This window comes from Myotis brandtii, unplaced genomic scaffold (assembly GCF_000412655.1).
Source record: "Myotis brandtii unplaced genomic scaffold, ASM41265v1 scaffold525, whole genome shotgun sequence".
In the NCBI taxonomy this organism is placed as follows: Eukaryota; Metazoa; Chordata; class Mammalia; order Chiroptera; family Vespertilionidae; genus Myotis; species Myotis brandtii.
Window position 1 is genome coordinate 2,760,897 of NW_005369915.1, and position 14,417 is coordinate 2,775,313.

The 14,417-nt window shown below is 37.9% G+C and overlaps 1 protein-coding gene across 2 annotated transcripts in view; it reads left to right on the forward strand.

The window, feature by feature from the left end:
• SEPSECS (Sep (O-phosphoserine) tRNA:Sec (selenocysteine) tRNA synthase) overlaps window positions 1-14,417 on the forward strand; it is a 43,145-nt gene that overhangs the window by 16,463 nt on the left and 12,265 nt on the right. For both annotated transcript variants that reach the window (XR_314241.2, XM_005877661.2), the window contains exons 6-8: window positions 1,604-1,706; window positions 8,425-8,554; window positions 8,685-8,776. Coding sequence is in view for 1 of the 2 variants with exons in the window: in XM_005877661.2 (XP_005877723.1) it covers window positions 1,604-1,706; window positions 8,425-8,554; window positions 8,685-8,776 (325 nt within the window). In the remaining variant the exon portion in view is untranslated. The remainder of the gene's footprint in view (window positions 1-1,603; window positions 1,707-8,424; window positions 8,555-8,684; window positions 8,777-14,417) is intronic.

A 14,417-nucleotide genomic window follows, 5' to 3' on the forward strand; every position in this document is an offset into this window, starting at 1 on the left:
CTCATCCAGGCTGGCCAGGCACCCCAGTGGGGACCCCCACCCTGAAGGGGGTGTGACCAGCTCCAAACAGCCATTATCCCCTCATCCAGGCTGGCCAGGCACCCAAGCGGGACCCCCACCCTGATCCGGGACACCCTTCAGGGCAAACCAGCCGGCCCCCACCCGTGCACCAGGCCTCTATCCTATATAGTAAAAGGGTAATATGCAAACTGACCCTAACAGCAGAAAGACTGGGAATGACTGGTCACTATGACACACACTGACCACCAGGGGGCAGACGCTCAATGCAGGAGCTGCCCCCTGGTGGTCAGTGCGCTCCCACATGGGGGAGCTCTGCTCAGCCACAAGCCAGGCTGATGGCTGCCAGTACAGTGGTGGTGGTGGGAGCCTCTCTTGCCTCCTCAGCAGCGCTAAGGATGTCCGACTGCATCTTAGGCCTGCTCCCCGCTGGCAAGTGGACATCCCCCAAGGGCTGCCAGAGGGATGTCTCATTGCCAGCTTAGGCCCAATACCCTGAGGAGCAGGCCTAAGCCAGCAGGTGGTCATCCCCCAAGGGGTCCCAGACTGCAAGAGGGCACAGGCCGGGCTGAGGGCCCCCCCTCCAGTGCACAAATTTTTGTGCACCAGGCCTCTAGTAATTAATAATATAAGAATAAACTTTCACATACTCACAATTGCCAACCTAGTTTTGCCCCACCTTGTATTGTATATGCTTTATTTATTACTTACCAATCATATTTTAAATTTACATTGAAAAATTAAACATCCCTATTCTTTTTTCATTGATGGTTTTGCTATCTAGAAAAATTTTAATGTGGTAGAAATAAATCATATTTCCAAAAACAGCATATGGATATTTGTTAGTTAGATTATTTATCCTTGAGGATAGTATTGTTTCTGTCTCATCTTGACTAGCTCTTTTTGGATGTTTACTGTATGCCTGGTGCAGTATTAAGTATTTTACATGTATGAAGTTTTTTATCAGTAAAATTCTCATATACCACTTTTCAGTGGTATTATATGGTGAGTATTTCTTACAAGAGTGAACTTTAGGAAAGTGGTGCTGCATCGTTATTAGTATGTTTGAATTTCTGGTTTTATTAAAGTTAAAAATTTTGATGTCTTTAAATTAAGCTTAATTCTTTTGTAGTCTTAATTTGGATGGGTAGATATTATCTTTATTAGTTCATTAATTGAACAGAGAGCATTGTGGGGCCAGGCCCCGGGCTGGGATGGGGAACCGGGGGTGGGTGGTGGAGGACTCAGCCCCTTTCCCAGGGGGGCTGAGGGCCGGCTCCCTCCTCGGGGCTGGCAGCCAACCTCCTGTGCCCTGTCCCTCCTCTTGTTCCTCCCCGCCGCCGGCAGGCCCCAATCGGCCTGGCCCCAGTCGGCCCTGATCGCCGGCCAGGCCTAGGGACCCCACCCGTGCACAAATTTTGTGCACTGGGCCTCTAGTTATATGCTAAAATACTGCTGTAGAAATTTCAGTTTTGTCATCTTTTTCTCATGTACATTAACAATAACTATTATATTAGTTTTCACACTGTAATTTATAAAGCATAATATGGATGGGTCTTTATATTGAATATATTTATGTTTGTAGATTAGAAGAACTGGCTGTGATTTGTGCTTCTTATGGCGTTCCACATATAGTCAACAATGCTTATGGATTGCAGTCTTCAAAGTGTATGCACCTCATTCAGCAGGTAAGAGAGTTTTAAAAATATGTCAAGAAAAAAATGGATTTTAACATATATGATTAATCCTTTGTTTTTCTTGCAATCTAATATTGTAAAAACAGTTATCTAGCACCCTCTATTTTATGGAGCATTAGTATTTTGCATACAATATTCATTCAGTAAAAGTCATTTTTTGGTAGTATGGTGGTAATTGTACTAATAGCTTTGGTGGGAACCAACATAGAAATACTTCAGGAGCTTAGTTTTAACTTTCTGAGTTATTTTCATTTTTGTAATATACTGGATTATGGTATTTTTAAAACTATATTGATTTAATATGAATATTTAAGGAAAACACTTTACCTTATTATCTTAGACTGGAAATGACTTCATTTATAAACATCCTAAAATATAAAAAGCCAGGGGCCGTCACGACCAAAACAACCAGACGGATGACGGAACAGCATGCTGCGTGGGGCAACAAGGCCTGCAGGGGGGGCAGTTGGGGGCGACCAGGCCGGCAGGGGAGGGGGCAGGTAGGGGCAATCAGGTCAGCACAAAGAGGGGTAGTTAGGGGTGATCAGGCTGGCAGGGTGGGCAGTTAAGGGTGATTGGGCAGGCAGGCAGGTGAGCAGTGAAGAGCCAGTGGTCCCGGATTGTGAGAGGGATGTCCAACTGCCGGTTTAGGCCCGATCCCAGGGGTCCCAGATTGGAGAGGGTGCAGGCTGGGCTGAGGGGAATTTCATGCACCGGGCCTCTAGTTCTATTATGTAACTATGGAGTAAGAAAGTTTAAAACATTTTTGACTTATTTTATTTTTATAAGCATCAACTAGATCCCAATCATCTTATTTTGGGATTCTTATTTTGAAAATATCCTTGCGTTTTCCATCCCCATTCAAAATAAGAGTCATAGCCATGGCCTGCGGGGCTTTGTATTCAGGCCTCTGCAGCTCCTCTGCTTTCATTTCCTGCTGCTCTCCTCTTACCCATGGTCTCACTGCACATGCCTCCTTTCCGTTCCTCTGTCACATTACATGTGCGCACACCGCCAGGCTTTTGCTCTTGCTCATCCCTCTCACTGGATTGCTCTTCTAGAGTCACATGGCTTCTTTCTTCACCTTTTTTTTAGGTCAGTGAGACCTCCTCAGACACCTTATCTAAAATAACCCCTCCCTCTCCCTTGCCAGCATTTCTACCCCCCTTTTCCTGTTTTACCATTTTCATTGATTTTAAGGTGCACATTTTTTCACTTTATAACATCTCTGAAATTGGGATGTTTTACAATCATTGGCATCTTATAATGTTAATTGGCAGTTTTGTTCTTACCTAGTGGTATGTACTAGTAAAATAATGTTGCTTCTTAAAATTGATGGCCTCTTGCTCTTTTTCTCCATAGCACTTATTACCATTTAATAGGTTATTTTCTTATTGTCAAGTTATTAAGTTTCTGTTAGGGCAAGGACTTTGTTTTATTTACTGTTATGTCCTTAACTAGAGGCCCGATGCATGAAATTCATGCAAGAGTAGGCCTTCCTTCCCCCAGCTGCTGGCACCGGTTTCCCTCCGGCCGCTGCCAGGCACCCAGGATCTGGGCTTCCCTTGCAGACCCAGCTTTATCCAGAAGGTCGTCCAAAAGGACATCCAGTCTAATTAGCATATTATGCTTTTATTATTATAGATAATTAGGATGGTACCTGGTACATAATTGACACTCAATAATTAGTTACTGAAAAAAGGGAATGAATAAATGAAGCATTATATTTACTTATAGTGATTAATTATTCATACTGTATTAGGGTAGGGATAGATATTACCCCTATATGGTATGAGTTATATAATTTGTGTGCATAATGATGTTAATCACATTTAGTTTTGAAATACATATGATTTAATGTCATGTGGACACAGGTTATTCACAGATTATCTGTGGTCTTCTCCAATGTGATGGTGAATGCTCCTTAGCCCAGTAAATCTTATCTGGTAAATTTTTTGTTTTTTATTATTTGTGTATACTAGTATCATCTCTAATATACATGTGGTTTATATGATAGTAATAGCCAATTTGCTAATTTCTTTACTCAAAGGTTGTACCAGTTAGGATATAATTGGCTGAAAGTAACAGAAATTCCCACTCAAATTAGCTTAACCAGTAAGGAAATAGATTTGTTTACATAAGTCCAGGGGTGGAGTACTCTGTAGGCACTGTATGTCAGTGTTTTGTAAGAGCTACCATTTCCTTGGAATCCTTTCCTATTATTCCTTAACTTTTTTTTTTTTAATCCTCATCCAAGGATATGTTTTAATTGATTTGAGAGTGAGAGAGAAACACTGATCCATTGTCTCCTGTTCTCACCTTGACCGGGAATCGAATCCACAACCCTGGTATGTGCCCTGACCAGGAATCAAACCCGCAACCCTGAGCCACATGGCCAGTGTTTATTCTTTAACTTTTTAAAAAATAATTCATTTTTTAAAATATATTTTTATTGATTTCAGAGAGGAAGGAAGAGGGAGAGAGAGATAGAAACATCAGTGATGAGAAAGAGTCATTGATTGGCTGCCTCCTGCACGCCCCCGACTGGGGATCGAGCCCACAACCTGGGCATGTGCCCTTGACCTCGAACCTGGTACCCTTCAGTTCGCAGGCCGATGCTCTATCCACCGAGCCAAACCAGCTAGGGCTTCTTTAACTTTTTAAGGCTTCATCACAATTCTAAACTAGATTGTATCTACTTTGAGTGGTAGCAGAAGAAGGTTTTATAGTTCTTGATGCTGGAAATCTTAAAAATAATTTAATTTCAGTGATTTATTTTTATTCCACCTTCCTCATTCTCCCTTCTCTCCCCTTTTCCTTAAATTTTAGCAGCTTCAATTCTTTTAAAAGTCAAATATATCAGCATTACTAAAAGTTTAGAAAAGTGAGAAAGTAGAAGCTTATTTATAACCCTGTTACCTTAACAAATAATCATAGTAATCTATATATCTACTTTTTTCTTATTTTATATACGTTTATTGCTCTTTATATAGTTACAGTCATTGTGTACATTTAGAATTAACTTTTAAAAACAGTGAAAATATATTTAATTTTAAACTTAAACATAAACTTAAATTATCTCTACATGCCTGTAAAGTTTTATAATGATAATTTTAATGGCTCATTTACATTTACTGCAATGTTGTTTACTAACCTGGAAGTACTCTGTTTTGGTGCTCACACATATTTTTGAATACTAGAAATCTGGTGGCATATTCAAAGAGATTAAGACTCAAAGAAAATGAGCTTCAGGATATAATATAAAAGTTTCCCTTGTAGTTGTGAATCAGGAATACTGTACTCTGTCACCACTTCTCTTCATTCATGAGATGGTTTTACTAAAATTTTAATGAGATAATAACACTATAAGATAGGTGAATAAATTTTTAAAAATGTAGCTATTTTTAAAACTTGTTGGAGATACTGTGTTAACTTCTAAAATTATCATTTATTCACAATAAAATAAAGCAGTACATAAACATTCCATTTTCCCCAAAGTTCCCCTCACAAATAGAGGTGGTGGCACAGTTCCTTTGTTTATTTGTTTATTTTTATTTATTTATTTTTAATATTTTTTTTTATTGATTTCAGAGAGAAAGGGAGAGGGAGAGAGAGATAGAAAAATCAATGATGAGAGAGAATTATTGATTGGCTGCCTCGCCACCTACTAGGACTCGAGCCTGCAACCTGGGCATGTGCCCTTGACCAGAATTGAATCCAGGACCCTTCAGGGCTGACACTCTATCCACTGAGCCAAACCAGCTAGGGCGGCACAGTTCCTTTAAATCAAATAAGTACTTGGATCTTATTGAGGGCTGGTTGCTGTTTCATGTCATTCTAAAAAAAATTAGTTAGCTTTAATTCTTCCTAATAGGTTTTTATTAGTAATATATACTATTTACTCATTACCCACCATGTGCCAAGCATCCTGTTAGACTTTTCAAGTTTGTTAGCTTAACCCAGTGGTCGGCAAACTGCGGCTCCTGAGCCACATGCAGCTCTTTGGCCCCTTGAGTGTGGCTCTTCCACAAAATACCGACTTCTGCACATAGGCCACGAAGTTTCAATCGCGCTGTACGTGCGCGCCCGCAAGTGGTATTTTATGGAAGAGTCACAATCAAGGGGCCAAAGAGCCTCATGTGGCTCGTGAGCCGCAGTTTGCCGACCAGGGGCTTAACCTAACAATTTAAGGTGTACTTCTTATTGTTTTCATTCTACAAATGAAGAAGCAAACTCAGCTGGATTTAGTGACTTGCCCAAGATCCGAAACTTTTATTTTGCTCTAAAAGACAAAGTACTAAAACTGCAAATACTTTCTTGGGAAACATGTATTACAATAATGAGGCAACCAGTGAAGCAAGAGCTATAACTAAAATGTGTCAGGATTCTCTTTTTTTAAGGGGCAGTGCCTCCAAACGACTTAATGCTGAGCATACAGAACATCCTATATGCACATGTAGTCCCCAGGAAGTTAGCTTTGCAGAACCTATACTTACGATTATATACTGAACTGACTAATTTAGGAGTCTCATGGAATACGGATGTTAAGACAGCTTAATGGAGGGTAGGGGATATAGTAGAATTACAAAAATACATATAATTAATTCAGACATTTAGAGTCCGAATGGATTATAAAGATCCAAAGTGTAGGGAGCAGCAACTTTGCATATTAAGAATTTGAGAGAAGTAGGTCTTATACTACTTATTCACGGACCTAATTGTCAGTTCATTCAACAGATATTTATGGGGTTCCCACTGATGTGCCTGGCAACAGGATAGATAGATGCTAGGGATGCAGTAGTGAGTACAACAAAATCCCGTCCTTATGGAGCAGAAGCAGACAGTAAACAATAAGTATGACAGGTCTTGGTTAATGCCCTCAACGGGGGTGGGGTGGGGGTGGGGGTGGTGTCAGTAGATGGAGTGATCCAGGATCCTCTCCTGGAATCAGGCAGTTGGGAATCTGCATATGTGGAGGGCCAATTTCAGTTATTCTCCGCACTCAGTACCCCTATTCCCCGCATTGTTCAAGGGTCAGCGGTTAGTATTATTCACTGCTGCTATCCCCAGAACCTAGAACAATGTTTGGCAAATGTTAAGTGCCCACATATTTGTTGTATGAATGAATGAGTAAATGGATGAACCGATAAATGGCAACTCTTTACTTCATAGAACATACTTCTGTGTTTCCTATTCTATTTAATCGCTTCCATCCTTCAAATCTTTTTTTCCTGCTCTTTGATAATGGAGCATGAGGTCTGTATACCCTTCCTGGGATTAGGTCCAGCTTGTCTTTCCTTGCCACAAGGTGTGCTGCCCTTTCAGGGCTTTCTGTGTTTAGTGGTGAAGGGGCTTAGCAAAGGCTGGCGCACTGATTGTTCTTGGTAATTCTGCTCCCAATTTAGGTTCATGTTTCTCTCAGGAAGCCTTGGACAGTAGTACTTAAATGTTCATAAAAGGCAACTGTAACTTCCACTTTATTTTATGTACTATTATTTTGTATGTTTTTCAGTTATTTGTTCTATTAGTCTTACATGCTTCTGTTTTCCTGTGATGTGAGATTTTCTCTGATCACAGTTTATGAGGAATTAGAAGAGTAACGGGAAGGTGGAGACTTAATCATGTGATAGCCTGCAGCCTTTGCAGCTTCTCCCTGTTGCCTGGATCTGGTCTCCGAGATAGAGCAGCTCTCTGCTGCTTCCATTCTTTCTGAGATATGGACGTGGAGAGAAAGTGTGAAGCTGAAGGTCAAAGGCGGTTATATTAGTAGGAATGTAGATTCTGAATACAGATTGAAAATCTGTCCCCACAGATAAAGCAAATAAACTATCTTAGTTGAAATTTAGATAGTATCTCTATTTTTAAGAGGAGAAAATTGAAGCACATTAGACAGAAGGTCATAGACTGTGTTGGATGGGGACTGTGTTGGTTTTATATTTCTGGTAAGTAAGTATTCAATTTTTCACCAGAATATTAGATTTTCACTTGAAGTTCATTTGCAGTGGAATGAGATCATCTAAGATGATAACATTAGGAATCATGAGTTAATGTAGAAACATTGCCAAGAGTATACAAAAAAAAATCCATTAGGCGATGTTAAAAATAAAAATTTCTTTTTCTCTTTTGTTATCTGAGTGGTGGTAGGAGCAGAATTATTGCTTTGAGTGATCATGCAGTTAGTAGGTTATCCAAGAATCAAAGAGGGGCACTTCAATGTGTAGCTAATTGATTGGCAGCATGGGTGGCTGCAGTCCATTAGATTATGGTGGCCACTCTTAACCTCCCAGAGGGTGCTTACAATTACTTAATAGTTTTAGGGCCCACTGATGACATTTATTGCCTAATAGAAGATCAGAGATGAGAGGCACAGGAGGAATCCACACTCTAATACCCAATTTTAAGGTGTGAAAAGCTCTGTTTCATTGTAGTTTCCACCTGAACTAATATTGAAACCCTGCCTTTCTCACAGTGTTGTTGTGAAGATTCAATGATTTTTGTGTGAAAGCAGGTTGTAAACTATAAAGTGCTCTTACACATATAAGGCGGAGCATTTAAAAACTCAGTTTAATACTTAAAAATATATTACTGGTACTTTTGCAAAGAAATTGTTTATTTTCTGCATTATTTTAATGGTATTTATTCATTAATAGCTATTGTTGTCTCTTCTTCTAGAAATGAATATGTAAAACTACATGTTATTTCATTCTAGGGGGCTCGGGTTGGTAGAATAGACGCTTTCGTTCAGAGCTTGGACAAAAATTTTATGGTTCCAGTAGGTGGCGCTATAATTGCTGGCTTTAATGATTCCTTCATTCAGGAAATCAGCAAGATGTATCCAGGTAAATAAATTAGTTGCTCTTCAGAAAAAGTACCTAATAAACAAAAATCCATTTGTACATAGACTACTATAATAAATCTGAATTTCCAAAGCTTTTTTACTCTCCTGAGTGTAACTTGTTCTTATTTCAGGAAGAGCTTCAGCTTCACCTTCTTTAGATGTCCTTATTACTTTATTATCACTTGGATCAAATGGCTATAAGAAGCTATTAAAAGAAAGAAAGGTAAGCTTTTCCTTTTAGCTATAAAATAATACTCCTGACTAGTATTTGGACGGTACTCCAAATCATTGGTGTTTTTGCCTATTGGTTTATCACTTTGGATAATAGATATCTAGTACAGTCCTGCGGGATATACTTGATCTGGAACTACCATAGATGGTTTACAATTAGTCATTGTCATCCTGTTTATCCAGATATTTAAGGAATCTTGGACAGGTGATTTTGCTTTTTTTTGTTTGTCTTGAGAAACTCCTATATCAGGGATTCTTATTAGTTCAGTAAAATTCAATTCATTTATCATTTAGATAGAGGTTCTTGAAAGACAAATGGAAAAGGCTTTTCTTTTTAGTTTTTGGAAGCCTGGAGACTTGTTTAGGCATGAGACATCAGTCAAAGAAGGAAGAACCAGGTCAGAAGTTGGCCAGTTTCTCATTCTAAAATAATAAATTTATCCCTTGCCATTATTGGAATGTTGAACTCATTGGTTATATTGACTTTGAAAAGAAAAGTGACATTTGTGCTTGAAAACTGGGCTTTGTCTTTAACACTAAAAATTAGCTTAATTCAGGACAGCTCCAAACTGTAGACAGAGACAGTATTGTCAGGGTGAGTCAGACTAAGATGATTCATTCATTTCTCTTCTGGGAGGACTAGAGGCCCCTGGTGCAATGTTTGTGTCTGTATAACTTTTTAGTACTTAGTAGTAATTATAGCACCTTGGATTTTCTAATAATACTTTACATATTTTAAAATATTTTTATTATCAGATCCTCTCAACAGCTTTATGAATATGGATAAGTTATAAAGTTTTTGTGCCCTATTTTACCCTAGTTCCCCTACCCCACTTATTCAGTCTATAGGAAAGTAATTATTTACTTGTGAGGATATCTCTTAAAATTTACATGAATAAGAAAAGATGCTAAGTATCATTAGTCATTAGGGAAATGCAAATTAAACCCACAGTGAGATACCACTACATACACACCTATTAAAAGGGCTACTATGAAAAAAAACACAACAACAGCTACCTGACACTTTAAATCTTGGCTGAGATCTTAAGCAAGTAGAACTCAGACATTGCTGATGGTACAGCAACTTTGGAAAACACTTTGGCAGTTTCTTATAAAGTTAAACATTCACTTACCATGTAAACTAACCATCCTACCTCTTACTACTTAAGAGAAATGAGAATTTATGCCTGTACAAAAATCTAGACATCAGTGTTTATAATGATTTTATTCTTAATTGCCAAAACCTGGAAATAACTCAAATGTCCATCATCTGGTGCATAAACAAATTGTGGTACATACATACACAGCATAAAAAGGAACAGACTTACTAATATATTCAACAGCATAATGATTCTCAAATGCACTATGCTAAATGAGATAAATCAAACTCAAAAGTTCTACATTTTTTAAAAACTTTAAAAAAATTTTTTTTAAGTTCTCCATATTTTTTATATGGTTTCATTTACATGCCATGCTGGAAAAGGCAAAAAATATCAGGACAGAAAAAAGATGAATGGTTGCCAGTGACTTGGGTTAGGGAGGGAACTATTGTGATAAATTGTGGAAATAGTTTAATGACTGTTAATATGTTTTTCAAAATTAATAGAAGTGGACACCTGAAAAGTGGACATTTTAAATTTTACTGTATGTAAATCATGCCTTGATAAACCTGAGAAAAAAATTTAAATGATTAGACTAGAACTTCAGTTTGATAAACTCTCATAAAGTAATCATCATGGCCATAGATTGTAGTAGCCAAGAGAAGACCTCAAAATCTTCAAGGAACCTTCTTCAAAGGACAGATGAAGCTTTTGTTTGTAGGTGAGGTAAACTGTCACCTCAAAGTTTAGTTGTATCAGATACCAGTGGGTCTTAGCTCTTTCCTAACTAGTTGTTTCTCTATGAAAAAGGTACTTGAATTTGCAGATTTTATTTTCTTGTTTGTGAAAGAATCAACTATCTCACACCACTTCTGGTTTTAAAAAACTGTAAATATTTCTTAAAATAAAATAGTTATTTCCTGGGCCATGGCATTATAATCATGGTAATTGGCCTGTAATTTAATAATCGAGTACAAGGCACATTGGTAATTTATAAGTCAAACATTTTGTAAGGCTGAAAAATTTAAGATGATGGTCTCTTCAATTTCATGCTACCTCATCCATTTCTACCTCTGTCAGATGGCAAGCGGTAGCTCTCTTTGTAACACCCAGAACTTTGTTCTTTTCTTTTTAAAAAAATATATTTTATTGATTTTCACAGAGAGGAAGGGAGAGGGATAGAGAGTTAGAAACATTGATAAGAGAAACATCCATCAGCTGCCTACTGTATACCCCCTACTGGGGATGTGCCTGCAACCAAGGTACTGGTATATGCCCTTGACCGGAATCGAACCTGGGACCCTTCAGTCCACAGGCTGACACTCTATCCACTGAGCCAAACCAGTTAGGGCTGTTCTGTTCTTTTTAACTAGATAGAGTAGAGTGGAATAAACAGGGACAGAATAAGGATAGGATTGTAGCTACTGGGTATTAGTATGAGTCTATAGGAGTCCTGCTAGGTAATGTTCGTTATTTTAATGTGAAACCTCTTTTAGGCTAAGGGAAAAGTAGGTGGATGGGGAAAACATTTTTATGAATGTATGCTGTATTCCAGAAACTCTGCTAGGTTTATTATATTCATTATTTCATATTACTCAGACTAAGTTTCTGAGGTAGGCATTATTCCCATTTTACAAATGGAATTGAGGCTCAGAAAAGTTAAGTACTTGCTCAGGGACCACATGTAAGTGCCAGAACTGCCACTGAAACTCAGGTTAGTGTGGTGCTACCGTCTCTACTTTCTGTCTGACCACTCTGCTCTCACTGCTTCCAGTATCAGGGGAGTGTTTGCCTGCTCTGCACTAGGCACTTGAGCCATAAAAATGATGATCTTGTGACTGCCCCATTCTTATCTAGTGGAGGTATGTAAAACTCCAAAGGCTCTGTTCTGTGTTAATTGGTTTTATTTAAAATTTTTTAATAGAGACTTAGAATACAGTTTATCTGCAGTAGTAGACTTCAAGTATTAGAATGCTCATTTGAGAACTCTGTCACTGTAAGTAAATAAAATTGTTCTTTTACAACTTCATTCAACAGGCAAGTCTTTTCATTGAAAAATGTCGATGTCCTCCATAAACCATAATTGCATATATGTAGCATAAATATTGTTTTTTTATTGGATTTGTTGCAGAAGTAAGAGCCTCTGTTGTTTAAATGGACTTGCTTTTGAACTGTGAAAATTTAATCGTGATAGTTTATTGGTTCAGCTCTGGAGAAGCTGAGGCAAAGCTATTTTGTTCCAGCCAGAGCTATTTATATACCATCACTGAGAGCTCCTTTTTATATTATTGGTGTTATTGCGTACTAAAAAAAGGAGTGTTAAAAGAGAACTTGGAATTTTTTTATTCTGTGCCCTTATTCACCAGAATGATATTTTTAGAGGTTATTTCATCTAGTATATCTTTTCAGATAAGGCTTTATCTTTCTCACAGTAGAGGCAGACAAGAACTCAGCTTGAAGCCATTCCTTCTCAAGCTGTCTCTTTTGAAGGGTGAAAGGATCAGAGGAAGTGGAACTATGTGTGTGAATTGAGCCTCTTTGCCCTCAGCCCCTTCTGGATCAACACACTGCTTCATTGACGGGAGAAATGACCAGGAATTTAACTGAAACAGCCTTTAAGGAAAGAGGTTAAATTTAAGAGACTGTTTCTTTGAGTTTCTCTAAACAAACAGAAAGATCAGTCTTAGAAGTTTATCCTCCTATTTTTTGCTGGAGAAGACCATGATTCTGCTTAGCTTTCCTTTTAGAAGAGTGCTTTGTTGACAGGTCAGGCAGGTAATCATGGTTGCAAATATCTGCTGAATTGGACAAGTGCAGAAGAGGATGGCAGCGAATGACTGCTCCAGGGGCTGGAATTTGTAGTTGACACTTGGAGGACAAACTACATTATAAAAGAACATCAGACATCTAGGCCAAACAATGTTCTATAGCAAAGCTGGGTTTGGAAACATTAGAAGATCTGCAGCCCTAAACGTGGAGTGGTTGAATCTCAACAAAAGCATGAGATTTCAGGCCTGTATGTGGGACCACAACAGAAGAGTTTGAAAGCTGTACTTTAGCCTGGGATGCAAAGACTGCCGAGTGTGTCTGGATCCTTTAATTTGGCCACAATCATAGAGAGCAGCACATTGCATTTGTACTGTTATCTTCAAATATGGACATCTTTGCAGCCGGTTGTCCATCCATCCTTTCATGTTACCAATGAAAGATTAGACTATTTGTTATGTTTTCCTTTTGATGTATTACCCACCTTGTGAGGCATACTGTAGTAATATGCAAAGTTCTGTTTATATCTTAAGCTGAACATGAAACAGTATGTTTTAAAAAACATGATTACATAAGACCTTTTTCATTAAAACAGTGAATTATGCACAACTTTGGGTTATGGGGAGGGGTAGGCTGAATGTTGGGCGTCATGACTGCAAATCAATTTACAAAAGGCCATAGGAAAGGTAATGCTTAATATAATTCAACTTCTCCTCCATTAACATCTTGAACTATGGTGTAAAGTTTTGTATTTTTATTCTGAAAATATAGCTGACATTAGCATTCAGGTATACAGCTCAGTTTATCTGTAGTGAAGAGTCTTTTAAAATTAAGTTAAATACAGCAAAAATGACATAGAAAATCAATAATATTTCATTTCTTTTAAGTACAATCTCTCTATATATATTTGCTTGGGGTGCTAATAAATTTCTCCCTTTACAGAAGTATTTTATAATAAATGTCAGCTATAGATTTAACTGTAGCAAAAAAAAGCCAAGCAGGTTCTGTAGTGCCTTTAATATATCAGGTAAAAAACTGCTTAGCTAAGTATTAGTGTAGGAAATAGTGGTACAGTCTCCTAAACGATCTATTTTAAAGGTAGTGATATTAATGGGAGAACATTTAGGACCTTAATATGTGGAATATTGTAGGATTCAGTATATCGTGCTTTCAGATAATTTAAGCCTCTTTGCTTATTGGATTACCTCTCATAACCCTTTACACAGAGTAGAGATACTATAAATACTTGCAGATGGATGTGAACTTGATTCATAAATATTTTCTTTTTTTTTCTGATTACTCCCATAGTAGTGATATGAGATTTAGTTACCTTAGTATTATGCTTACTGTTTAAAGATTTTTATCCTAATGTTAGCTGCAGTTAAAACTGAATTCTAGTGGTATTAGCAAGTGATTGATAGAACTAATTTAGTTAAAACTGATGTGTTAAAGTATTTGTTAAAGTATTTTCCCAATTGAACATTGGGAAACTCAGTTTTTTAATTGACAAGTATGCAGTAATAAGTTTAAAAGCACCACTAGGGGTGTTACTAAGGAAACATTTCTCTTTTTAGAAGTAGCTAAGTACTAATTAAGTACAGTTGATTCTTGAACAATATGGGGGTTAGGGGTGCCAACACCCTGTGCAGTTCAAAACCCACATATTAACGTTTGATTCCTCTAAAACTTAACTACAGTGGGCCGTTGGTATCTGTGGGGGATTGGTTCTAGGACACCTCCCCTCATATCAAAATCTGCAGATGCCCA